This window comes from Ochotona princeps, chromosome 27 (genome assembly GCF_030435755.1).
Source record: "Ochotona princeps isolate mOchPri1 chromosome 27, mOchPri1.hap1, whole genome shotgun sequence".
Classification (NCBI taxonomy): Eukaryota; Metazoa; Chordata; class Mammalia; order Lagomorpha; family Ochotonidae; genus Ochotona; species Ochotona princeps.
Genome location: NC_080858.1, coordinates 23,089,880 through 23,113,855, shown reverse-complemented (window position 1 = coordinate 23,113,855; position 23,976 = coordinate 23,089,880). Strand labels below are relative to the sequence as shown.

The 23,976-nt window shown below is 47.0% G+C and overlaps 1 protein-coding gene across 1 annotated transcript; it reads left to right on the top strand.

Moving 5' to 3' along the window:
- Positions 1-16,039: 16,039 nt before the first annotated feature.
- On the top strand, positions 16,040-23,616 carry YARS2 (tyrosyl-tRNA synthetase 2). The gene is made up of 5 exons (XM_004596430.4): positions 16,040-17,229; positions 17,872-18,039; positions 21,659-21,814; positions 22,297-22,467; positions 23,273-23,616. The coding sequence occupies exons 1-5, from the start codon at positions 16,448-16,450 to the stop codon at positions 23,430-23,432; spliced, it is 1,437 nt and encodes a 478-aa protein (XP_004596487.2). The 5' UTR covers positions 16,040-16,447; the 3' UTR covers positions 23,433-23,616.
- The last annotated feature ends 360 nt before the right edge of the window (positions 23,617-23,976 follow it).

The following is a 23,976-nucleotide window of genomic DNA, read 5'->3' as shown; positions in this document are numbered from 1 at the left end:
AGGAGACAGTGTAACAGCAAAATTGTAGGTTTGCTTGTGTTGATCCCTTTGGGGTTTTCCCTGATTTTAAATGAACCTTAGGAACTTAGATTTCAGAGCATGAATGATTGTGGGAAGACACAGTTGAGAGAAAGTGCTTATAGCAGATTTAAGAATTTTTTTTCCCACAGAGAAAAGCACATATGGCTATAAATGCAATGTTGTCCCTAAGCAATGAATAAATGATACTTCTGTTCAAAGAAATAAATAATTTAATGCAAATATCTTCCATACAGTGCAACCTATTGCCTAGGCTGTTTCAGGCCAGGAAAAACTGGACTGCACTCTTCAGCCCCAGAAAGAACCAAACCCTTGGGTCAGACTGATGGGCCAGCCCAGGAAACAGAAAACTCAACTTAATTAGTGACATCATCAACCAACCCAACTTTGCTCAACATTTTAAAAAGTACTACACAGAGCCTGCATCTCATGGGATTTCTCAAGCCGTTGCTTCAAGTTGAGGCTTCAAGTCGAGGCATCTCTAGAGTCTCTGGGAAGAGCAGAGGCAGAGTCGTGATTGGGAAGAAGGTGAGGAGACCACAAGGCCATCTGCCACCGGGAGAGACCACGGTGCTGGAAAGGTGGCCCACGGTCCAGCCAAGTGGACCTGTGTCCAGTGTTAGGTTGGCTGGGCTGTAATGAAAGCTGTTCACGTAGAGACAGGCTCACTTCGATTCTGTTGTTTTGCTTTTTAAAAACATTGACATTTGTCCTAAGGAAATAAGAAAATCCTTCAGCCATTTGACCAGAAAAGTCTAATAAAAAGTAAATTGCCATTTCCCATGTAAATGTCTACTAAGTCTGTATTACGTTCGTAACTTAAGTGATTTTTCAATTTTAAAAGCTTAATGAAGGCAGCGTAGGTTAATCATCTACGACAAAAATGAGTTAAAAAGAATTTATCCTTTTTGTAGAATTCTAGTGATAATGTGGATTTTTGCTTGTTTGTTTGTTTTAAGCATTAGTAGAGTCCCCAGTGCTTACCAAGACAGGAATGGGTGTTGTGGCACACAAGGTGAAGCTGCTGCCTGGTGCTTGCTTCCCATATCAGAGCATCAGTTCAAACCTCAGCTACTCTGCTTCTGACCTCTCTGCTGGTGTGTCATGGGAGGAGTCAGTGATGGCTCAGCACCTGGGCGCCTTCCACCCTCACGGAGACCTCGGTGGAGCACCAGGTCCTGACTTCCGCTTAGCGCGGCTGTGCGCAAACAGGCAGTGAACCCACAGATAGAAGATACCGCCTTTCAAGTAGTTGAAAATAAGCAAGCACGTAAAACTATTCAACCCAGAACAAGGCCGGAGTACCTCTGCCCGCATGGATTTGTGTGATTTATTTGTTTATATCTGGCTGTGTGGAGTGATTCACATGACATTTGAGGATTGGACTTTGTAAACTTCAGTTTCTAAAGGTCTAATACTTTGTAATTCTTGTATTGATTCCCTAGAATCCTAAATTCTTTACCAAAAGCCATTTTCTGTAAGAAAGGTGGCGCTAGCTGAAAACAAAAGGGAGGGCCATGCAAATGACAGCTGCTCTGAGATTTCTGTGTGTGGCCCTGATGCCCACGCCTGCATGGCCCCTCTGCTCTGCCCCCTCTCTCCTTTACTGTCGGGAAGAGCTGGCAGGAGTCCTTGTGTTGAATCAACAATCTCTCTGCTCCCAGCTCTTGATTTCTGTGACCACCTGTGCCCATGACACCCCAGGAACTGATGGCTGAGTTGGGCCTCTTTGTTGCTGCTCAGGTTCCAAAAGACTGCTCCCTTCTCAAGTGACGTGGGGCAGCTGGCTAAACTGCCACCTGTGACACTTGCATCCGCTGTGGGTGCTGGTTCTAGGTCTGCAAGCTTCACTGCAGATCCAGCTACCTGCGGATGTGCCCAGGAAAACAGAGGGCACAAGTGCAGGCACCCCTGCCACCCAAGTGGGATAACTGGGCTGTTGGTCCAGCCCTTAATATTGTGACCAACTGGGGAGCGAACTAGCAGATGGGAGCACTCTCGCTCTTTCTGTCACTTTCTTTGTAACTTTGCATTTCAAATTTTTTTTAAATCTTTTTTTTTAAAGGTTTATTTGTTTTTATTGTAAAGTCAGATATACAGAGAGGAAGAGAGACAGAGAGGAAGATTTTCTGTCTGTTGACTCACTCCACAAGTGGCCACAACGGCCAGAGCTGAGCCTATCCAAAGCTAGGAGCCAGGAGCTTGTTCTAGGTCTCCCACACAAGTACAGGGTTCCAAGGCTTTGGGCCGTCCTCAACTGTTTTCCCAGGCCACAAGCAGAGAGCTGGATGGGAAGCAGGGACACCAGGACATGAACCAGCACCCATATGGGATCCCAGCACATTCAAGATGAGGGCTTTATCCACTAGGCTACTATTCCAGGCCCAAAATTAATCTTTTAGAAAGGAAAATATTGCTATTGTCTTCTGGAATATGGGTGCTGCCCTAGATTTCCATCACTAGCAACATTTGTACCTGACAAACAGTTAAAAGGTTATCTGGAGAAAGAGGGGAGAATTAACATGTCTTGTGGGAGAACAAACAGCAGAAGAGGATTAATTGCTTTCAAACCAATTTACTCCCCTCTGAAGAAGCAATTCCCTAGGAGACATGAGAAGCAGCTATGTGTATGTATATGCATATTGTTACATATAAACTTATATACTATAATGAATAAATTACCCCTACTTGAAAAATGTAATGAACATACTACATTGGAATGAGAAGCCCTTCACTATATGTATACTTTGTGCAAGATCACAGAAGCCTCGCTCGCAGATTCTCAGGATTAGGAAGGAATTTAGAAGGCATCTGGCCAAGTGCTTTTCCGAGTATCTTTTCATGTTAACAGTGAATCAGTTCTTATTAATGTGACAGAGAAGAAAAACATGCAATCTTTCATTCAGCTAATGCCCACATGACCCCGTTCACTTCCCATTTTGAGACTTGGTAACTGTTTCATTAAGGGATTTGTGGAAGGGAAATGAATGAAAGAGGAAGTGCATCTTCAAAGTAAAATCCCATTTTAACATTTTGAGTTTCATGATGCTGAGTTTCACCACTTATAAAATAAACTTAGCCTTTTAAGAACTGTAAGAAAAATTGCCTGATATCATAGTCAGGAAAGATCAGAATTCCATGTACTGAGATAGAAGTCATTTGGTTTTGTTTCTTTGAAAGGCAGAAAGATGAAAATAGATTTTCTCTCTGCTGGTTCCCTCCCCAGGTCCCTGTAAATAGCCAGGCCTGGAGTAGAGCGAATCCAGGAGGCAGGAGCAGAGTCAGTTTCTCCCAAGGGCAGCCATCACCCACTGCCTCCCAGGGTACAGGTGATCCTGATGGAAGCCAGGTTTGAAGTTGAGCCAAGACTTGAACCCAAGCTTTCTGATGTCGAACTCGGGCATCCTACGCAGCATCTGAACTGCGGTACCGCACACAGCTGCCACCAGCAAAGTGGATTAACACCTGAGAGGCAAATCACCCTGAAAACCTGGGTGTGTAGAAGGTGACAGAACGAGGTTGGGTCCCGGACCAGCAGGAGGCTGCGCGGTCAGCTCTGACTGGAATGGTGGACAAGCTTGGACACTGAGTTCTTGTCACAGCCTCCTTATCAATGATGGACTTCTTTTTCTTTTTCTTCCTGCTTACATTTCACGTGCATGCCACAAAACCCTGAAGCAGAGACAGTTATTCCCAGCCCTTGAGTGGCCTGGGTAGAAGGAGACAGAGGCTGCCTGAACCCAGATGAGCTGACTTCTCTCCAAGGTCCCCCTTAAACCAGGAGTGAGGCAGGAATCTCCCCGTGGAGGTCCTGATATTTAGACTGTGGCATCCATGGTTAAGAGGACTGATTGTGCACCCAGCCCATCTGGGCTTGGGTTGCTTCTCCACTTAGTAACTGGGACCTTTCTATTCCTCACAGAGCCTGCCTTTCCCGGCCTGTGATGTGTGAGTGAAAGCAGTAATCACCCTGTCCACTTGTTTTCAGGATGACCAGTTTCATAAATCCACTTCAAACAGTGCCTGACAGCACCGGCTCAGTAAACGGTAATTACCGGAGGTTCTCTGGTTGCGAAACCTTTGCTGTTGCTTGTGAACTCATCTCTTTGGCATTTTTCTTTGTAGATATGATTGGCTCAAAGATCGAAGCCACAGACAAGAGGACAAAATGCGTCATCTGGGTTTATCTGGTTCACAGCCCAGCTCAGGAGACTCAGCCTTCGATTACTAATAACCTTATCTAGGGTTAGTCCCGAACACTTTTGGAAAACTCTGAAGTCAGTGATTTCAGTAGACTGGGATCATCAGCTGAACATCTTCTTCCATCTTCCTACCTGGGTGTGGCTTGGGAGGTAGGTGGCTTGTTGCCCAGGGGAACCAGACAGTCAGCCCCGAGGCAGGACAGACATCCTGTAGCATCGCATGCAGATACGGAGAGCTCTCTGGAACGTGAGGTGTGCCTGTACGCTTCTACCCCGGAACATCTGGCAGAGAATGAAAGCAAGTCCCCATTACTGCAGATCCTCTTATAGCCGTGGGATGTGCTTCCCAGAAGCCACCAGGCCTTTGGACACGGTTTGCTTTTTTTAGTTCCATTTTTTAGTACATATATGTTGATTTCCTGCTCCTGGAGGCAAGCACAGGTCAGCAGTGAGTCTGAACAGCCACCTCAGCTCTTCCGGGTCTTGCTTGAGCACAATCACCTGAGTCCTGTGCCCTGCACCTGGTAAAGGAAAAGCCATCAGCTGTTGAGGTTAAGGAGTTTTACGTCCACATTGTTCATCTGGAATAGATGGCTTGTGAGCAGGAAATGGTCGGGGAGACAGAGGTGAATTATTAAGTTATTTGTTTGAAAGGCAGAGTTACACAGAGAGAGACTGAGGGAGAGACCTTCCACCCGCTGGTTCATTCCCCCAAATGGCCACAATGGTCAGGGCTTTGTCAAGCCGAAGCCAGGAGCCCAGAAGTTCTTCCAGGTCTATGCCATGAGTGCAGGGGACCAAGCATTCAGGCCATCATGCATGGCTTTACCTGGGGCATTAGCAGGGAGCTAGAGTTGGGTCAGAAGTGGAACAGCCGGGACTTGAACTGGTGCATTTGTTGGGTGCTGGTATTGCAGACAGCAGCTTTACCCACTACACCACATCACTGGACCAATGCCATCATTCACTGAGAAAAAGTTAAATCAGAATTAATGGTAAGCAAGAAAAGCAACCTAGCCAACCTATAATAAGAATGGAGAAATTATAATGTGCAGAAAATTGACCATTCTTTTTCCCTAGGAACTTCTCTTACTCTTGGAGGCTTTTGAAGTTCCTGTTTATGTGGTCTTGCTGTTACAGCTTCCTTGCTGTACAAGTCGGGTGTGAGCAGGCTGGATGGCACACTCCTTTTGTGGCTCCTACCAGAAACGCCCAAGTTCTTTATGTCCACCTGCGGCTCTTCCTTTGTCACTTAGCTTGTGTTTCGTATTTGAATAACAAAAGTTCAAGCTGGTTTAAGCAGAAAGCATGTTGTTTTTTGTTTTCTTTTGTTTTCCCATAGCAGAAAGATCAGAAATAGACTTGAACTGAGCTATTTCAGCAGCTCTTACAGTTGTCAAGAACCAGTTGGCTCCATCTTTCTGCTCAAAATCCTCCCCATGCTGCCTTTGGCCCTCCTGTCAGTCTCTGCAGCTCCACAGAGCGTCTTGGAGCCAGGTTGAGGACAGAAAGGTGCACATTCCTTTCTTGCAGCCTTTTTAAAAATGTTCATGTTTTGTATATACTTGAAAGGGAGAGAATTGGGGCTACAGAGAAAGCAATCTCCCACCCACTGGCTCACTCCCCAAGTGCCCACAACAGCTGCAAACTCCTAGCAGATCTCGCCTCTTGGGCCTCCCAGACTATGTCAGCAGGAAGCTGGCACAGAAGTGGAGGAGCCAGGCCAGGGGTTAGTACTGCGACGCAATACTTAGGTGTCGCAAGTATGAACCACAATAAGACCCCTACCTCTTCTGATACTAGTAATTTTTCTGAAGGGTCTTCTTCAGATGTCTCTCTCTTTTTTTTTTAAGATTTATTTTATTTTTTATTGCAAAGTCAGATTTACAGACATGAGGAGAAACAGAGAGGAAGAACTTATGTCCGATGATTCACTCCCCAACTGTCCCTAATGGCCAGAACTGAGCCTATCCAAAGCCAAGAGCCAGGAGCTTGCTCTGGGTCTCTCACATGGGTGCAGGGTCCCAAGGCTTTGGGCCGTCCTCAACTGTTTTCCCAGGCCACAAGCAGGGAGCTGGATGGGAAACAGGGCTGCCAGGATTAGATCTGGCGCCCATATGGGATCCTGGCATGTTCAAGGCAAGGACCCTAGCCACTAGGCCACCACACCAGGCCCTAGATGCCTCTCATTTCTTCTTGCCAAGAATTTCATACATGTCCATTCCTAGGCCAAAAAGTGAAGATATTATCTAAGACAGTCACATTTCACCCGGGGTGAGCCTACCCTCCCCCATGAAGCTTCAATCATTGTACAAAATTAGGGGGTTATTATCAAGGAAAAAACAAACAGATTAGTAGCCAACCAGTAGTATCTTCTATATGTAGGGATGCTTAAGGAAGACAGCAATTTTTTTTTTAGCTAATCTATTTGATCTGAGCTTTAAAATGCTGCAGGTGTTTCTATGGCAAGTTTTTCTACCATAGTTGTTGCATTGCAATTTGGACAGAGTGCATGAAAGTTTATGGATAAAGAGTAATGGGTTGGGCCCTGTGTGGTAGCCTAGCAGCCAAAGTTCTCACCTTGCACACACTGGGATCCCATATGGACACCAGTTCTAACCCCGCATCCCCGCTTCTCATCCAGCTCCCTGCTTGTGGCCTGGAAAAGCAGTTGAGGATGACGCAAAGTCTTGGGACCCTTCATCCACTTGGTAGACCCGGAAGAGGTTTTTGGCTCCTGGCTTCAGATTGCCTCAGCTCCGACCTTTGTGGTCACCTGGGGAGTGAATCAGCAGATGGAAAATCTTCCTCTCTGTCTCTCCTCCTCTCTGTAGATCTGAGTTTCAAAAAAAAAAAAAAAAAATTATGTGATTAGCAATTTTTTCCATAGTGTATTTGCTGACCAGTGTCAAAAACACATAGTTCCTGCATGACTAAAAGAGCTGTTAGGTAGACACATACCATAAGCCACAAATGTTTAAATGATGTGATGGAAATTGATCTACAGTTGACTCACACTGGCTGAACATCCGTGATCCAAAAATCCAAACTGAAGCCTTCCACACATCTGTGCGACGTAACACATCCCAAGTTTCTGAGTTTGGAATCAGGGATGTTCAATCAGTAAAGTTGGCAAATTTCCAAACAAATCCCTCCAGAATCTGAAAGCCCTTGGTCCTAAGCATTAAGGGTCGCGGACATTCAAGCTGCACAGTGAATCTGACAGGGTTCTGTTGGATAAGAGGCTTCCAGATTTTGGTCTGCTTATTATGATATTAAGACATAACAAATAAAAAGCCCTACTTGGATTTAAGTTTTGCCTTGGGGTACTCAGTACCCAGTCAGGCTTCTAAATTTCTCACTCTACCCTACTGTATTGGAAAACCTAGTTTCTGAGACTCACACCTAGGGCTTGGCGAGTGCTTAGGCCTGCCTACTGTAACAAGCATAGGGAAGGTTTGGGAGGCTGTTCTGCAACAGCTGTGTTTGTAAGCAAGCAAGGGGTCAGGATGCTGGGGTCTGGTCTCCAGCTCGGTAAGTGGGGAAATCTTTAGAATCAATCCTATTTCCTGCATAGCTAATCCTGTTACAGCATTCCAACCATTTTTATTTGCGAAGTATTGGGATAATTAGCTTCCCAGAAATGTTTACTCTTTTTAAAAACTAGGTTTTCAAGGCAGTCTTCTGGGTACTATAATTGTCTGTGTTTCCGAGTCCATTCTTTGTAAAATCAAGGACCCAAAGGCTGTCTGAGACAGACTTCCAGCCAGGGACTCCAGATCTGGGCAAGGGATCGGGGGGCTGGTCTCATCTGGTGCCATCCGGCTCCATCTCGCTCCACACCAGCAGATGACCTTCCTGTGCCCTCTCTCCCAGAGGATCCTTGGAGACATAGGACTTCCGAAGCAGGTTTTCTCTTGTTCCCCTGTTCCCATCCCTCTCACACCGTTCTTTTATCTTGCTTAAATGAGGATGAATTTGCATTCACACGCATGCTCTCACTCAGTTGATGTAGCAACTCATTTCCTCTTTGCCTTTTTAGAGTTAATTGAACTCTGCAAGCACACACATTATAATTAAACTCTTTATGCTTTATTGCTTTAAACTATTTCATCTGCACTCTGTTTTTTTTTTTTTGAGATGTCATGTGGACATTGCTGACTTTTGGTCCTGATTCAAAAAAAATTTTTAATTAAAATTTTCCTTTAAAAAAAGAACTTCAAAAATTTCCTGGATCAAACAATCCAGCAGTTTGAGAGATGCTTCTAAATCATTTTTGAATGAGGCCCTATTGGGAACTTGGTTTTCAAGAGTTTTAGTTAAGTTTTGGGGAACAAATAATTTCTCCTGTCTTTCACAACTGCAGATTGCACTGAAGGTTGAGCTCACCTGAAGGAGTGTCTTCTGCACCAGGAAGCCATTAGAGAAAGCCCATTTGCAGCAAGACTATGCTCTGCAAATTAATCTTTCTTGAAAAATGATTCGCAGCATTAGGCTGACAAAACCCCCAGCAATTAGCCAGACTCCTCATTCTTAAACCCGTGGACAGGAGTTGCACATTTCTGGACTTGCTGCCTGTGAGTCATTGTTTTGGTTTTCTGGCTTCAGACCTCACCTTTGGAAATCATTGCATTGAAACTCAGAAAGGAATTATTTGTGCAGTGTCCATCGACAAAATGTGTTTCTGTATTCCAGTTATTTATTGAGTCTTGCTTATCTTTTTGATCCCATTGTTCCTTTTGCTTTTAAGAAAGTATTTCCATTATATACTGTTTCAGCTGTACTAGGGCAATTCAAAGAGTTAATGGGAAAATGGACCGAACAATGTTTTTAAATTTTTTAAAGATTTATTTATTTTATTACAAAGTCCGATATACAGAGAGGAGGAGAGACAGAGAGGAAGATCTTCCATCCAATGATTCACTCCCCAAGTGACAGCAACACCGGTGCTGCGCCAATCTGAAATCGGGAACCAGGAACTTCTTCCAGGTCTCCTGTGCGGGTGCAGGGACCCATGGCTTTGGGCCATTCTCAACTGCTTTCCCAGGCCACAGTCAGGGAGCTGGATGGGAAGTGGAGCTGCCGGGATTAGAACCAGCGCCCATATGGGATCCCGCTCAAGGCGAGGACTTTAGCTGCTAGGCCACGCTGCTGGGCCCTAAATTTTTTTTTTTTTTTTTAAGATTTGTTTGTTTTCAAGGCAGAGTTACAGAGAGAGCAGGAGAGATGGGGGAGAAAGAGACCCTTCAGCTTCTGGCTCACTCCCCAAACACTGCCGTGGCTAGGTTTGAGCCAGGCCTAGTCCAGGATCCAGGAGTGTCATGCAGCTCTCCGATGTGGGTGCAAGGGTACAGGTATTTGGGCCATCTTCCACTGCTTTCCCAGGCATATTAGCAGGGAGATAGAGTGGAAGTGCAGCAACTGGGACTTGAGAAACTCCTAATTTATGCAAGAGCTAGAAAAAGGTAGACAACATCTATTTTAGCAAGTACCAAAATCATTGGAACAGAGAGAAAAATCTTCCACTATCCAATGGTTCACTTCCCAAACGCCTGCATTAGCAAGAGTTAGGTCAGGCTGCAGCCAGAAGCCAAAAACACCATATGCATCTCCCATGTGGGTGGTAGGAAGCCAAGCACTTCTGCCATCATGTCTATGTCTCTTTATTTGAGTGGACCTTCGTATCAATCCCACTCATTCATTCTACAAACATCTGCTGTCTGCTAGGTCTCAGATATCCATTCTAACTAGTGGAACTTACATCAGCTAGGGTCTCTGTCTTCTCTGAAAATTGTCAATCCCCAAGTAAAACTGAATGGTAAAAAGTTTCATAGATAGGTCATGAGTGAATGACCTAAAGCTTCATTGTCCTAAAACTATTTTCTTTACTTTAAAGATTTATTTATTTTTATTGGAAAAGCAAATTTACAAAGAGAAGGAGATGCAGAAAGATCTCTGTCTGTTGGTTCACTCGCCAGTAGCCACAGTGGCTAGAGGTGAGCCAACTCGAACCCAGGAGCTTCCTCTGCAACTCCCATGTGGGTTCAGGGTCTCAAGGTTTTATGCTATCCTCCACTGCTTTCCCAGGCCGTAAGCAGGGAGCTGAATGGGAGCAACGAGGACACAAACCAGCACCCATATGGGATCTCAGCACTTGCAAGCAAGGATTTAGCCACTGAGCCATTGTGCCAGACCCCTAAAACTATTTTCAAAAAAAATTAAAATCTATTAAAACTGTAAAAGAGACTTACCATTGTCTTTAGTTTCCACCTGAAGAAATTGGCACCATAGAAGGGGAGGCGCTCGCGCGCACACTCACACACACACACACCTGAGAAAGCAGCAAAGCTGTTTATTTGTGATTTGGCCCAGAATGCTACAAAAATTAAGAGAAAGTCCACTCCTAGACATAGGTGGAACGAAGTGTTTGGACCGACAGGGATGCTTTCCAGGGGCTGGAACAGCACCCGCAAAGGTGAAGTGCAAGTAAATCCTTGCAGAGGGCTTAGATCAAAGCATTAGTTAACAGTAAATCCTCACTTGCAGCAAGCGTGCTCATCCCCTATCCATCTATAGCTGCTCCCCATCCCACAGGCAACACGCATGGTTCCTGGTGAACGTGCGTTCTGGAGCTGAGCTGAGGCAGGCAGCAACTTTAGTCATCCATTCCCAGAAACCCCCTGCCAGTGCACACATGAGGGCTCGGCCTCTGTGGCGGTCTCTGGGAGGCACCTCACATTGCCTTCAGTTCCCTCCTGCGGCCATCGAGCTTCCTGGCAGTTAAGTTGTAGCAAATGGGAGGGCCAACCCCAACTTGCAGGCTGCAGGCACTATGCTCTTTTCCCCAGACGTAGTAGAACAAAATCCAAGAGGAGTGCCCAAAGTTTCTATATAGTCATACAGTTTATGATGTTTGGCTTCAGCTCTTGCCAAGTTTCACCTGGTGTCCATGAAAGTAGTTGCCACTGCTGATTCACGATAGTAGTCCGTTAAGCCATCTCTGGTATAGTGGCCTCCTTAAGCCCTGAAAAATGATAAGCTTGGTTATATAATCCATCATTGTGAGAAACAAAATTGTCTTTTAGCTCATGTTTTATAACCTCTGTCATATACAGAACCTTTCCTTCTCATTATTAGATGCAGTCTGTGTTCCAGTCTGACATGAGTGTGAACAACTTGTTATAATCTGTGAATTCCATTATAAGCAGCTAGTGTACTGACACCTGCCCCTCAAACCTTTAACTAGAGCCACATGAACCTGCCACAGTTCTTCAGTCATTTAGTCTTGTCCTTCGCTCATGTACGACCATTGCCCTGAAATACATTTTCTCCCCATTGCTTCACCCGGCAAACTTCCCTCCACCCTTCTAGATATAATTCAGAAGAAAATTTTTATGATGAACTTTCACTGGAGTTGCTTCTGTTTTAAAGTTGTCTGGTCCTACTACTTGACCCACTTAACACCTGCTTTAAAACAACATTTTAGTCTGTCATTGTGAGCAAACACAACTGCAATGCAAGAAAAAACTGCATAGATAGATGTGAGATAAGCCAGGGACTAAAACCTGGGCCCAGAAGCCAGAGCAATCTGTTTAAACCAGCTCTGTCGCTCCAAGTCCAAGATACTTCAGCTCTATCATCTGAGCAATTGATATTAAAGCGGTTTCTATGTCATAGAGTTGCCCTACCTACTGAATTCTAGCTTTGTGCTCTTGGTCATCCACTGGTAAGTAAAACGTTTGAGACAGAGGACCAGCACATTTCTCCCTGCTGTCGAATACATTGTGCTACTATGACCTTATACATGGCTCTTCCTAGTGTGTAAAGTCTGACTGTCATGTTGTGACTGTCATCGTGTGTGACTGTCATTGTGATCATCATTGTGTGTGATTGTCATCGTGTGTGACCAGCTTTTAGGTTTGCCATTGATGGACAGTGCCATCTTTGTCTAAACTCTAAATCCCTGGAGGAACAAACCTAACACATGGGTCCAGCCCTCTGGTAACTCTTAAAGCCACTAAACAGCTGTCCTCTCTAGCAGGGAGGGGACACTCTTAAGATAGAAAATGAAGTACAGAAGAGTCTTTAGGGTATCAAGAAACACTAGGTTCCAGTCTTTCAGGTAAAAGAACTGACTTTTCAGGACCACACCGCGGTATAGCAGTCAACCTGCCACATTCGAGTCCCAGGTGTTCTACATCTAATCCAGCTCCCTGCTTATGTGTCTGGGAAAGCAGTGGAGTATAATAGCCTAAGTACTTGGGCCCCTTTTCTGCACTCGCGGGGAAGACCTGGAAGAAGCTCCGGGCTCTTGGCTTTGGACTGGCTCAGCTCTGGCCATTGTGGTTATTTTGGAAGTGAACCAACAGTTGGAAGATCTCTCTCTCTCTCTCTCTCTCTCTCTCTCTCTGACTCTCAACCTATATCTCTGCCTTTCAAATAAATAAAATAAGTCTAAAAAAAACCTCCTCTGACTTTTCCACAATTGTTTAAATCTTACAAAACTGATCAAGTTGAGGTTAATTTGACTTAAAAGTATGGTTTATGGAGCGAATTCAAAGTACAATTGAATGGATTTTTAAAAGAAAGAACATTTAGAATTCTTTTAAAATTAGAATCACTTAGTTTAGTAAAAGGAGGCAGAAGGCAAACTGAATAATAGCCTTCAGAATTGAAAGTATTTTTGCAAAAGGATTCGAGCAATTTTGAATCTCTCTTGGGTGCAGAACACAAAAATATTGGTTAGTGTTAGCAAAGTTGTCACTTGTCCTTATGGCCGTACACGAAACTGCGTGAGTTCCTTGTTTGTAGCTTTTGGGGGTTATACATTAACATTTATTGGCCTTCATATAAGGGTATTTGTTATGAAAGAGCAATTTCTAAGCTGTTTCCTCTTCACTGTTGTGAAACCCACAGATAATTACGAGGAGTGTGGGCATGTGAGTTATATGCTGAGCTCTGAGCTGAAATCCTCCATTTCCAGCGAGAGCCTGGCTAGGGACCAGCTGGGGTGGGGCATGCCGTGAGAACACACCCTCTTGCCCAGTTGAGGGGACTGACTGGGCCCTGCCCCAAGCGGGGCTTTCGAGTGTGTCCATCTTTGTCCTCAGCATCTGCAGAGGGGAAGTCCACAGTCTTCCCTTTTGGAGACAAAGACAGGCAACTGTTCCTCAGATGCTGCCGAGAAGCTTGGCCAAGAGAGCTGGTGAAATGAAAAGATGCCAAAAGGACCTTATGGACTATCACTCTCACTGTTGCTCGAGTAGCTGATACATCTGAAAAGATGGAAAAATAAAACCAGTTCATTTTTTCTCTGAGGGAGAACTGGATGCATTGTTAAATGCCTGAGATTTGAGGTTTTTGATGCCAGCATATGAGAGTGAAGTGGCTGTGGTTACATTTCTTCCTGTGGAGTAAACAGTTTTCTAATGGAAAATAACATAGCCTTTGTACCTATTGAGGTCTTCTTTTCATATTTTTACATGTGGGAAATTCCACCTTACTTTCCAATTATCCACCCAATTGGTAGCTCCTTTAGTCTTTGAATGGCTTCCAGGTCCTTTCCATCTTGGACAGACTCCAGGTGAACTCTCAGAGAATTCCCTGCTCGTTTGTATGTGTATCCTTCCAAGTACTGCTGGGAGCAATACTGGCTAAAGCCCGACACATGTGTTCTTAAATGTCAAAATATGATGGCAAGCAGTTTACCTAAGGGAAGACAAGACTTCAAAGACTGAATAAAAGAAGTAACAATATGACAGAAGTCATAAAAGAACAAGAAAAAATCCAGGATTAAGTTAGTTGGGACTGAAGTAAGAAGGATTATGCATTAAAAAAAAAAACCAAAAAACTATTAAATTCTAGTTTTAAAATTGTCCCATGAAAAGAGCCATGGGAAACTGACCACTGCAGGGGGTTGGCTTAGTCATACTTTGTTCTGAACTGTAGGATATTTCTCTTAGAATGGGATGTGTGCAACCAATAGAAGCTATAGATTTGTTCATTGGGATTCAGGATGAAAAATTAGAACTTTATACTTTAGTTCATTTTTGTGGATGGTGTTATTACATAATGAATCACGTCAGTAGTACAATAGCAGCTGTTTCTCGTGCTCGCTTGCTTTCACTCTATCACACACTGAAATAGTGAATGCTCATACTTTACTGATGGGGGACATAACCCAAAACATATTTGGAGACCAGGTGGGAAGTGGTTTGCTTTTTCTGCCCGGAGTTCCTGGAATGAAGATGGAGGAGATGCCTGTCAGAATAAGACCTAGAAGGGAGCCTGGAAGAAAGACTAACCCAAGCAGAAATCTGTACCTGTTATTGTAACTTAGCAAACCACACATACTTATGTCCTAATAAGCTCTGATTACCATCTAGGTGGGGATCTGGGATTTGGGAGACGCAGAGAAATGAACAAAAAAAAAAAAGGAGCTATAATTGAAATTTCCTGAAGGAAAACTATTTTCAGTATGTGAGAGATCACAAAAGAAATTTGGGAGAAAAACTGAAATAAAATTCTAAAGGAATTTTCTCATTCATTTGATCACTCTCCAAGTGGCCACAATGGCTGGAACTGAACCATTCTGAAGCGAGCAACCAGGAGCTTCTTCCAGGTCTCCTGTGTGGGTGCAGGGTCTCAAGGCTTTGGGCCGTCTTCCACTGCTTTCTCAGGCCACAAGCAGGGAGCTGGATGGGAAGTAGAGCAGCCGGGATACAAACCAGCACCCATATAGGATCCTGATGTATGCAAGGCTAGGATTTAGCTACAAGGCTGACACAGGTGCACACACTTGCAAGGAGGAGTAGGGCTTCCTGAAGTGACAAAGTCATTAAGCCGCAACATGAAGTCAGTTTGTGGTATGAAATTACTTATACAGCTTAAAAATACACAGATAAATTTGTATCTGATTGGCTAAAACACTAAAAAAAAAGTTTCCAAAAAAAAAAAAATCTGAAAATTGTGCAAGTCTGCATTAGGTGTCAAGGGTACACATATATGCCTAGCATTCAGGAGCATTTCCTGCTGTGAAGCCTGAGTGGAGGGGCTGGGAGTGTCGGGAGCTTGGCGGGTGGAGCAGCAGGTGGTGCCAGCACATTGCCCAGTGTCTCGGACAAGATGAGGACACACGTCATGGTTACTGTCTTCAACATCTGGAGCTACACTAGAGAGCCTGCTGGAGGTACATCTCATTATCTTGTTAAACTTACTATTGGGCAATGAGAAAGTCAACTCACTGGTCAGTATATACGCAAATAAACAAGCTTTTAAAATGGAATTTTATCTTATGAATCGACTTAATCGTGTTAAGAAACAGAAAGGTCTGTAGGGAATGGTGCAGGGGTGGCCACGGGTTTTTTGTTGTTGTTTTGCCAAGGACCGAAGGGATATTTATCACATCAGCCTTGGGCCATAAAATTATCCAACTGAAAATTAGCCTGGTATGCATGCACTGAATTTCCACTCCTGTCTGCTGTTGTTGCCTTGGCAGGGCCAGACTAAAATGGGGGTACGTTTCCCAGCAGGGCCGAGTCCCTGTCCTCACACTGCTTCCCTTTCTGCCCCCAGATAGAGTCGGGTCCCGGTAAACCTCCTGCACCCAGCTTTCCAGCACGGAGTGCAGAGCTCCACCAGAGACGGCGTGCTGGCAGATGCGTCCTTTTAAAACGGGAATTTGGAGCTGGGTCACCTGTCAGCCAGCTGTCGGTGGTGAAGGCACCCGGCGCGCTGAGACCACAGGGACTACGACTTTGAATCCAGGCTTGCTCGTGATACTGAATTTTCTCTTGCTGCAGCTTGGACGTGACTGCCACCTCCAGGAGGAAGTAATACGGGGGACCGAGATACGCTCAGCCGTGTCTCCACTACCTAAAAGTACTCAAACAATTTACGCGCCACAGTCTTGTCACGTGAAAACTCAGAGTTAACGTTCGCAGAGAACTTTACTAGGTGATACATGCCTTCACGTATCTTCCTGACAGCCCTAGGAGGTAGGAACTGCCGTCAGAAGCACAAGCAGCAAGTTTAAGCAATGTAAGCGGTGTTCCTCCGGCGGACCCGCAGAATTCTAGCGAACGCCAGAGCCGTTACTAAGCAACCGGGCAGCCCGGGCATGCGCAAAAAACACGGTCGCGGCCTCCGACGCAGGAGGCGGGCGCCGAAAGGGCGGCTCCCAGCATTCCCTTCGTGCCGCTGCCAAGATGGCGGCGCCCTTGCTGAGGTGCCGTTTCTGGGGCTGGTGGCCCGGTACCCCAGGCCCGTCCAAAGTCCTGCGCCCCGGATTGCGTAGGGCTCACTCGGGCACGCAGGGGGTCCTGGCGGCGCAGAAGGCCAGGGGTTTGTTCAAAGAGTTCTTCCCTGAGAGGGGGACGAAGGTGGAGCTCCCGGAGCTCTTCGACCGCAGCTCGGCCAGTTTCTCTCCTCAGACCATTTACTGCGGCTTCGACCCCACGGGCGACTCGCTCCACGTGGGTCACCTGCTGGCGCTGCTGGGCCTGTTTCACTTCCAACGAGCGGGCCACGACGTGATTGCGCTGGTCGGGGGCGCCACGGCGCGCCTGGGGGACCCGAGCGGCCGGACCAAGGAGCGCGAGGCGCTGGGCGCGGAGCGTGTGGAGGCCCACGCGCGCGCCCTGCGCCGAGGCCTCGAGGCCCTGGCGGCCAACCACCAGCAGGTGTTCGCCGACGGGCGCCCCTGGGGCCGCTTCACCGTGCTGGACAACGCGGCCTGGTACGAGCCGCAGCGCCTGGTGGACTTTCTGTCGGCCGTGGGCGGCCACTTCCGCATGGGCACGCTGCTGAGCCGGCAGAGCGTGCAGGCGCGCCTGCAGAGCCCCGAGGGCATGAGCCTGGCCGAGTTCCTGTACCAGGTGCTCCAGGCCTACGACTTCTACCACCTGTTCCAGCGCTACGGGTGCCGGGTCCAGCTGGGCGGCTCCGACCAGCTGGGCAACATCATGTCCGGATACGAGTTCATCCACAGGTAAGCGGCTGGGGGTGCGCGGTTAGCAACAGTGGGGTGCTGCCCTGCTCTCATTCTGGGGTCTGTCATGGCGTTAGCAGCACAGACTAGTGAGAACCAGCCGACGGATTTGAGGGCATTAAAGGAAGGGGCGTCAGGCAGAGCTGTGCAGGAAGCTGACCCCCGGAAGGTTGTCGGCTGTGTGTGGGTGGGGTCTCGCGTAGGCATCCTCCCTTTGTTTCTTACCGGGCCTTCGGTTGTTATTCCTCTGTGGAATGCCACCTTGACCTTGCCCCCGCCCTGAAGCTGATCTCAGCCCCTTGGTGGCATCTCAAAAGTGTTTTCCCAGCTCCGAGTGTTTGACAACTAGGTCTTAATGGCGTTTCTTGAGGGGGTAGCCGACCAGCCCATGTGTTACACAGCCCGACTCAAACATCCCTGAAGCAGTAACTTTACCACCTCTTCCCAAATCTGTCTTTGCTGGTCCCCGGTGGTTTGGCACCGTCCCCTCCACTGGTCCAGAGCTTGCCTGCCTTCGGTTAGTCTCTACTGTGGATGTGGAAGGAGCGGAGGCTGCGACAAGGATGCGGAGTTAGGGCAGAGCGAGCCGTGGCACGTCGCCCCCGCGCTCAGGCACCTCCTGGGGTTGTTCTTCACGCGCAGGTTGACTGGAGAAGACGTGTTTGGCATCACTGTCCCTCTCATCACCAGCACGGCCGGAGCAAAGTTGGGCAAGTCGGCCGGCAATGCAGTGTGGCTGAGCCGAGAGAAGACGTCTCCGTTTGAGCTCTATCAGTTCTTCGTGAGGCAGCAGGACAGTGCGGTGGAGAGGTAAGTCCTCCGGAAGGGCTGGGACGAGCTCCCGACTCAGGGTGCAGTGTGAGCCAGTGTGTCTCCGCCTGCCCTTTACTGTTTTTGCTTTGCTTTGCTTAAATTCTGTTTAAGGCCCAGAGTGTATCACACAACATGCAACACTGTAATATAAACTGTGCTCCAAAGGCTGTTTTATGGGTGAAATAGAAGACCTGCAGCTTTCCTCCCTGGCATCTTTTTCTTCATTCATTTCATTTCATCTCAACTACCCTCGTGTGGACTTTGTCTCCCTTTCAATACACCTCTGAAGGTCTTTTAATGCAGCAGGAGCCTTCTGTTGCACTCCCAGGATGCCTTATTTTTTAAGATTTATTTTTTTTGAAAGAGTACCAAACAGGGAGAGAGAGCTTCCCACCAGCTGGTTAACTTCCTTAAATACAACAGTGGCCAGGCTGGGCCAGACTGAAACTAGCAGCTCCATCCGGGTCTGCAAACTGCCAGCAGTCCAAGAACTTAAGTCGTCCTCCAGTGCTTTCCAAGCCACATTAGCCAGGTGCTGGGTTGGAGCAGCTGGGACTTATGGATATGGGCTGCCAAGTAGGGGCTTCACATGCTGTGCCACAAAGTACCTAAAGTTTCTTTTTCGAAAGGATTTCCTCATTAGCTACCATGGCTTTTGTTAAAGCTCTTAGAAGAGCAGAAATTAATGATAAAGCAGACATACCTGAAAGCAGAAAAGGCTGTTTTTGTTTTTTGTTTTGCTTTTTAAGATTTAAAAATTTATTTGAAAGGCAGAATTACACAGAGAGGGAGAAGGGCAGTTATGGCTGCTACACAGCAGTGTGTCAACTGGATCCTGAAGCTCACTCTGGCACTTTTACCATGGGTAGCAAGGGGCCCAAATACTTGGGCCATGTTCTGTTGCTTTGCCAGTCACATTCTCGAGGAGCTGGACTAGAAGTGGAGCAGCTGGCACTCCAACCAATGCTCATTTGGGATGCTGGCATTTGCAGGGGGCTGCTTAATTTGCTGTGCCTCAACATCAGACCCAAGAAAATGCTTTATTTTGGTACTACTGTACTATCAAAATAGGAATAATAATTCTTTAAAATGTTATAAAATTGAATTTCTGAAAACACTGGAAGATGCCATTGAAGAAAATAAAAACCTGCATGTTTATGTAACATACAAAGCCGCAGGTTGCAGTGCCAGCATTCTGTGTGGGCACTGGCTCTGCTCTGGTGTCTGCTGCTGCTAACGGACCTGAGGAAGCATGGGTGGATGCAGTGTGCATCTCTACTACCGAATCAGAGATGGACTCCCCACAAAGCTGTTGTCTTGACAGTAGTGTGCTGGGCTTTCTGCCATTGTCTGATACCTACAATGTCAGGATTCATATAGCAGAATAATAAGCTTGTGACTGTTGTTGAAGGACTATGCTGTTGTATAGGATGGGAAGGGAAATCCCTGAGTCTCAGGAAATATATATATATATATAAAGACCGGCAAGTTAGAGAATTCAGACTCAGATATGAGATGTCTTCAAACAAGTTCCTGAAAGTGAGTCTTACAAAAAAGCTGCATAATTCCTCCTTGTTTGGTACCCAGTATGCCTCCTCCTACCTGCTCCCTCTGTCTCTGGCAAAGGAGGCAGTGCAGCTGTGGGGTGAGGCTGGCCTGCTGACCCACTTGGAGAGTTAGAGGTCTCTGGGCACACAGCCTTATATGCTGTGCACAGACATCAGTGCAGGGAACTTATGCACCTTCATTTATAATAGAAGCCAAACCCTCCCATGTGTGTGGTTTAAGCCTCAGCTGCTCCACTTCCAGCCCCCTTCTAATGGCCTGGGAAAGCAGCACAGGATGGTCCAGGTCCGTGGGTCTCACATGCAGATGTGAGACCTGAAAGAAGCTCCTGACTTGGGGCTGGCCCAGCTCTCGCCATTGTGGCCATTTAGGGAGTGAACCAGTGGATGGAAGCTTTCTCTCTGACTCTCCCTCTGTATCTAACTTTGCCTTTCAAAAAAATATTTTTCTTAAACCAATCTTTTAGAAGATAAATAGGAAAGGATCTTTAGGAGTTGGGCGTAAGGAAAGATTAATAAACCAGACGAAGTCAGAATTAAGTTCTGTTCATCAAAAGCCACCACTGAGTGGCTCTTAGACCATCTTCTGCTGTTTTTCCGGGCACATCAGCAGGGAGCTGGAGCAGAAGCCAGGCTTGAACTTGGGTTCATACAGTATGCCAGTGCTGCCAGCAATAGCTTAACGTGCTGCACTGCAGAGCTGGGCTCTTGGGAAAGTATTTTTAAGGTCACTTAGCTAACAGATAAAGAGCTCACATTCAAATGCATATAAATTTCTGTAAATCAACAAAAAAGACAGTGCAGCAGAAACCTGGCCAGAGACAGGCTTGTCACGGAGATCCCATACCGTCGGCCAGCAGCTGGTTGATCCTCAGTAATGCAGAGGGAAAAGCAACAAAAGCACAGGTGAGGTGGCACACTGCAGAACGACTGACCACGGAGCCGGTGGGGGCAGGTGCTGGGGAGAGTGTCCGAGGGCGGAGAGACCTGGGGAAGCCCTCGGCAGTGCTTGCCAAGGCGACTACACTCAGCCTGTCATCTCGCTGCTGCCTTCGCGCAGTGCGCCTCAGGTGGGATGCATCAGCACCTGGAGTGCTGGGCACACAGTGGCACGCCTGGGCTGCCCCAACAGCCTGACATACCCCGGGGGCCAAGCACAAAAAAAGGTTCCGACGTGTCACTTTCTGTGCAGTCATGAACACTTCCTGACATGAAGTGAGGACAGAGAAGAGATTCCCAGAGGCAGGATGGCGGGGTTCCTGCCAAGCTGCAGGGTGTGGCTTTGGGTTTCATTGGGGACAACCAGGGTTGTATGTCTTTTTGTTTTTTTCTTTTTTAAGATTCATTTAATTTTTATTTGAAAGAGTTACAGAGAGATAGGGAAAGACAGGGAGCTCTTCCATCCACTGGTTCACTCCCCAGATGGCCACAAGTCAGAGCTGGGCTGGTCAGGAACCTCTTCCAGATCTGTCAAGTGGGTGCAGGAGCCCAAGCAGCTGGGCCGTTCTCCCCTGCTTTCCCAGGTTAGAAGTAGGGAGCTGGATTTGGAACATCCAGGACAGGAAGTGGAACGGCCAGGAGTAGAATTGATGCTCATATGCATTAGTGGCACAGCAGGCAGGCCATTAGCCTGATATACCACCACACTGGCCTCAGGGTTGTGTTCCTTAACTGCAATGCAAGTTCAATAGATGTTTTAAGAGGTTTCTTAAAGCTATTGCTGGTGTCTGTCCCTTTGTGTGTGTTGTGTCAGCAGAGTAAAGGCTGTGACAGTGCGCTTGTCACTGCCGTGGAAAGGTGCCCTCCATTTGAGGTGAGTAAGGGAGGGAACACTGCCGCAGTGCCCACAGGAAACAGGGAAAACACAAGCCAGTGTTCTCTTCCGCCGTGGTGTGTGCCCAGGCGCTGTGTGCTGTCACTGGGCGTGCATTGCTACACATCTACGTTTCATGGTTCAGACAGATAAGCAGCGGGCTATTCCTAGAGTAGGAGAGCTGGTGGAGACCCGAGGCGTGCCGCGTGAATGCAGTCCTTGGCTTCTTGTCCCTGAGGTACCTGAAGCTCTTCACCTTCCTGCCCCTTCCGGAGATTGACCATCTCATGCAGCTGCACCAGAGAGAGCCAGAGAAACGGACTCCTCAGAAGCGCCTGGCCGCCGAGGTCACGAAGCTGGTCCATGGCCGGGAGGGCCTGGACTCTGCCAAGAGGTAGCAGCGCTCCCTGCGGTCAGCCCATCACTCGCCACTGGCAGCTGCTGTCGTCAGAGTTTGACAGTGCAGCCCGTTTACTCGACAGAAAGATGGTCTTGAATTAATTACTTAAATTATAATTATTTTTATTATTTTATAATAACAGATGTTTCATATTATTTGTAATTGATTGCTTCTATTTTAACATACATTTTAATATATAGTATGTAACTATATATTACATAATTGTTTTGTGTATTATATATATTTTATTTAGTATATTGTATGTGATAATGCAGATTTTATGTGATATATTTTATGTTTTATATATAATATAAAATATCACATTTTAATTACATCATAAGAATGATCAAATTGGATCTGTGTTGTCCTTCCCAAAGTTCAGCCTGGCACATGTCACCTCCTGTTACCCATCAGTGGGCATGGGGCTGTGCGTCTGCCTGAGCACTTGGTCATGCGTGTGTCACTGTGTGCTGCAGGTGCACCCGAGCCCTCTACCACAGCAGCATCGACGCACTAGAGGTCATGTCTGACGAGGAGTTAAAGGAGCTGTTTAAAGAAGCTTCGTTTTCTGAGCTGGTTCTTGACCCTGGAACAAGTGTGCTGGACACATGCCGCAAAGCCAACGCCATCCCGGATGGCCCCCGAGGGTAGGAGGAGGGCACTTTCGGGTTCACGGTGAATTTGCCACCAGAAGTTGGGGTGCACAGCGCATGTTGCTGAGAGGGTGTTTCTTCACAGAGCTCTCACAGCATCCTGTTCCTTGAAGAGGTTGCGTCGTTCCAACACGCGTAGACGACGGTACCTTCCGTTGTCTGGAGAGCACGGTACCCCCGCGCTGGGGCAGTGCTGCAGCTGAGTAGACACAGCTGGCTCGGTCGGCTCAGGGATGACCTCACAGAAACAGGCCCAGGCCCCATGACCCTGTCCTCTGTCAGAAGGGGAAGGCTCCCAGCCTGTTTCCTTCATTGGCATTTCTAACAGTGAAATGAACCTGTAGTGGACCCTTGGGAGTCTGTCACAACCCATGTGACAGACCCCTGATAGGGGCCCTTTTCATACCCGTCTGAAAAGGCTGGTGACAGGCAGAAGGAAAAGCGTGGGGCCAGTGCTGTGGTGTATCAGGCTAACTCTCCACCTGTGGTGCTGGCATCTTATATGGGTGCCGGTTTGTATCCCAGCTGCTCCTCTTCCCATTGAGCTCCGTGCTAATAGCCTGGGAAAGCAGTGTTGGATGGTTCAACTCCTTGAGCCCCTGCAACCACATGGGAGACATGGAAGTTCCTGGCTCCCAGCCCTTACTTCTGATGAGCTCAAGCTCTAGCCATTGCGGCCATCTAGGGAGTGAACCAGCAGAGGGAAGACAGGAACTAGTCAGCCTCTGAAACGGAAGTGAAATACAGTGAAGAAGTCAGCAGCGAGTGCCTCTGTAGTAACACGCCTTTCTGTTTCCAGGTATAAGATGATAACGGAAGGTGGAGTCAGTATAAACCACAGACAAGTCACAAATCCTGAGAGCGTTCTGGTTGTGGGACAGCACATCCTCAAGAATGGACTTTCCCTACTTAAAATAGGAAAAAGGAACTTCTACATCATAAAATGGCTTCAGTTATGATGAAGAATCATCCTGTTCTGACTTGCCCATTTTCACTCTGGAAGAATAAGAAAGGTTGGCTCCGTAATTTATGCCTTGGCTTTTGCAAGTCAGAGCAAGAAGCTGGACTGTACACTAGGCCTCGCAGTGTAAGTAGTCTCATTATTTTTATGGGCTGGTTAATAAATAAGGTGTTGTTTAATGATGGGGTAGTGTCTTTCTGACCGCACCACCCAGGACTGCTGAGATAACCCTGAATGCCAGGGCCCACCTCTCTTTACAGTTGCACCTGCTGGAGGAAGCTGCTGCCTTTCCTCTCCTGCACTCTAGCTCTCCTGGGGATGATGTTGAGGCATGCTGCACACTGCCCTGTCAGGTAGGTGGCAGGGAGCAGCACCTCCAAGTGTCCGCGTCGGAGAGGGGAAATTGGGGTTGGAAGTGTTCATTTCTGGTTGTTTTTGTTGTTGAAGGAATTGCAGATCTTCTTATTAAAAACTAGACCATGTCATAGTTGGCACAGAAAGTACAAAGAAAGTTTCTACAGAGTACAAGTCAGTACTGGGCT